A 2500-nucleotide genomic window follows, 5' to 3' on the forward strand; every position below is an offset into this window, starting at 1 on the left:
TATATATATATATATATATATACATACATACATATATATATATATATATATATATATATTATATATATATATATATATTTGTAGGCTAGTGCATGTGTAAGATGGGGTACATGCATCTACGTATTACGGCTAAGAAATGGTATCATAGCAGTTCCATAGGAACCCCAATCGGTAAAAGAAAAAGTATTTTGGATAAAAAAAAGGAAAATAAATTCTAAAAACTATAATGCAGGAACCTATTTGTAATATTAGGAAAGTTATGATGTAAATCCAATATTAACCCAGAAAAATGACGCTAGCACATAGATTAAAATGAATAAATCTGGATACATGTATTTCATTACTAACATTGTGTTTCACTATGACTTACATGGTAAAGAAACGCATAGTTATAACATATTCAAGTGTTTTCTATAAAGTATCGCAATTTATTTGATTCAGCGAATGATGCACTTTACCTTTCCTCATTTCTTTGATTTGGTGCGTAAATATCAAAATATCTTAAAATGTACGATCTAATGAAATATATCATAATTCTACTTACTATTTCAGATGTGAAATTTCGGAGACCTCAAGACCTTAAAGAAAATTCGGGCACAGGAAGTTTGGAATCCATCGCCATTTCCCTCAAGATGTGGCTAAGACGGGCTGGTCGATGGTCAAAGCTAAGAACAGTGACCTTATTTAAGGTTCAACCGAGTGCTGCCTGAAGGAATGGAGTCACAAATCATGAGGACCCACCAAGGATCAAGTGAGCGGTTTGTATCAAGTCAGCCCTGCCCCAGAGGAGGAGGAGCATGCAGCAAATACAGCAGCAGCAGCAGAAGAGGAAGCAGCAGCAGCAGTAAGCAGGGTCTAATGGCATGGTTACTAGTATGACGTCATCTACCTCCCTGTTTATCACCTTGCCATGGAATCTAAGGTTATTATTCCGCCTACTCTACCCACGTATGGTCATTCTACCGTCTACATCTACCCTACAGGTAAATAGGTACTGAATACACACAAATATTATTTATACACATACATACATTCATACATACATACCAATACTTTAAAATTTTCATCAACCAATAACCCTTGAGTCAAAATGAAGATAAGATGAAGGAAACTCAATTCATTTGTTTAGATTCGATTCCACTTGAGATGAGCTTTTACTACCAGTTCTTAATTCTATAGGTGAATATATATATATATATATATATATATATATATAGTATATATATATATATGAGTATATATATATATATATATATATATATATATATTATATATATATCTATATTATATATATATATATATATATATATATATACATATATATATATATATATATATAAGCATTAAGCCTTTTAATATCTAATGCGCTCCACCTCGGAATTAATATATTTCCATATAGTTAATCGAAGGAGAATTTTTTTTAGTTGATAAGAAATTCGTCGGCTTTACCCACAAGGTTAACATATAGAAAATATATCAATTCCGAGGTAGAGCGAATCAGATATTAGATTATACTCGTAGCTTAATGTCTGTATATGAATAACGGTGATGTCATAAAACACATATTCATATATATATATATATATATATATATATATATATATATAATATATATATATATATATACTTTCAAGTTTCTCTCTCTCTCCTCTCTTCTCTCTCTCTCTCCTCTCTCTCTATCTCTCTCTACCCATATAACTACATTCACACCTAAACTGTGCATTCACAATATTATTCCATTCCCTCATTGTGTCTCTCACTGTCTTCCTGTTCTTCGTCATTATACTGGTTTATTTTAGTTTCAGATAATCTTTTCTTCTCCCCTTCCAGTTTCACCACGAGTGGTGGTCGTGCCTATCCTGACCTGTATCTTCGGATTCCCAGTACTGGTACTCTTAATCATCTGCGCCCTCAGATACAGAGCAAGGCGGGCGAGAACCTCTGCTAAGAAGACCCACATGTAAGAGAGAGAGAGAGAGAGAGAGAGAGAGAGAGAGAGAGAGAGAGAGAAGGATTTCTCATTACATTGAATTCCTAATAACATCTTCATGGCGATTTTTATTCGCAGTGTCTTAGATCTTTTTTAACTATAATACGATTAATTCGCTTGTGACTAGCGATTGCATATTAGTTGACGCCTTTCTTTTTCAGGGCCTTTTTAGTTATGATTTAAAGTAACTCTAATACACATCCTTTGTTATTGGTTCAATCGTTCTATTCAAGGGGTAAATTAATTTCTCTGCATAATGGATTTTTCTATTTTATTATGGCTTCACGAAACCATCGAATTTTTTAAGTTCTTGAACTTCATATAATAGAAATCTAGCAATTTTTAAAGTATACACAGGAGGCAGCCTTTCACTGTTCTGACAGCAATTACCTTTAACGCTTTCACAGATGCGATAAAATTTCATGACGCTTTCTCCTCTTGTTCGAAAAGACTTACATTTCTCAAAATGAAAACCCATCATTTTAATTATTATTTTTCATCGGGATGTCA

At 32.7% G+C, this 2500-nt stretch overlaps 1 protein-coding gene across 4 annotated transcripts in view; it reads left to right on the forward strand.

Annotated features, from left to right (window-relative positions):
* The window catches only part of LOC135208469 (general transcriptional corepressor trfA-like), a 156697-nt gene that overhangs the window by 129602 nt on the left and 24595 nt on the right, over nt 1-2500 (forward strand). For all 4 annotated transcript variants that reach the window (XM_064240682.1, XM_064240681.1, XM_064240680.1 and 1 more), the window contains exons 3-4: nt 553-983; nt 1831-1960. In XM_064240682.1, coding sequence (XP_064096752.1) covers nt 911-983; nt 1831-1960 — 203 coding nt within the window. In that variant the 5' untranslated portion in view covers nt 553-910. The remainder of the gene's footprint in view (nt 1-552; nt 984-1830; nt 1961-2500) is intronic.

This window comes from Macrobrachium nipponense, chromosome 35 (genome assembly GCF_015104395.2).
Source record: "Macrobrachium nipponense isolate FS-2020 chromosome 35, ASM1510439v2, whole genome shotgun sequence".
Classification (NCBI taxonomy): domain Eukaryota; kingdom Metazoa; phylum Arthropoda; class Malacostraca; order Decapoda; family Palaemonidae; genus Macrobrachium; species Macrobrachium nipponense.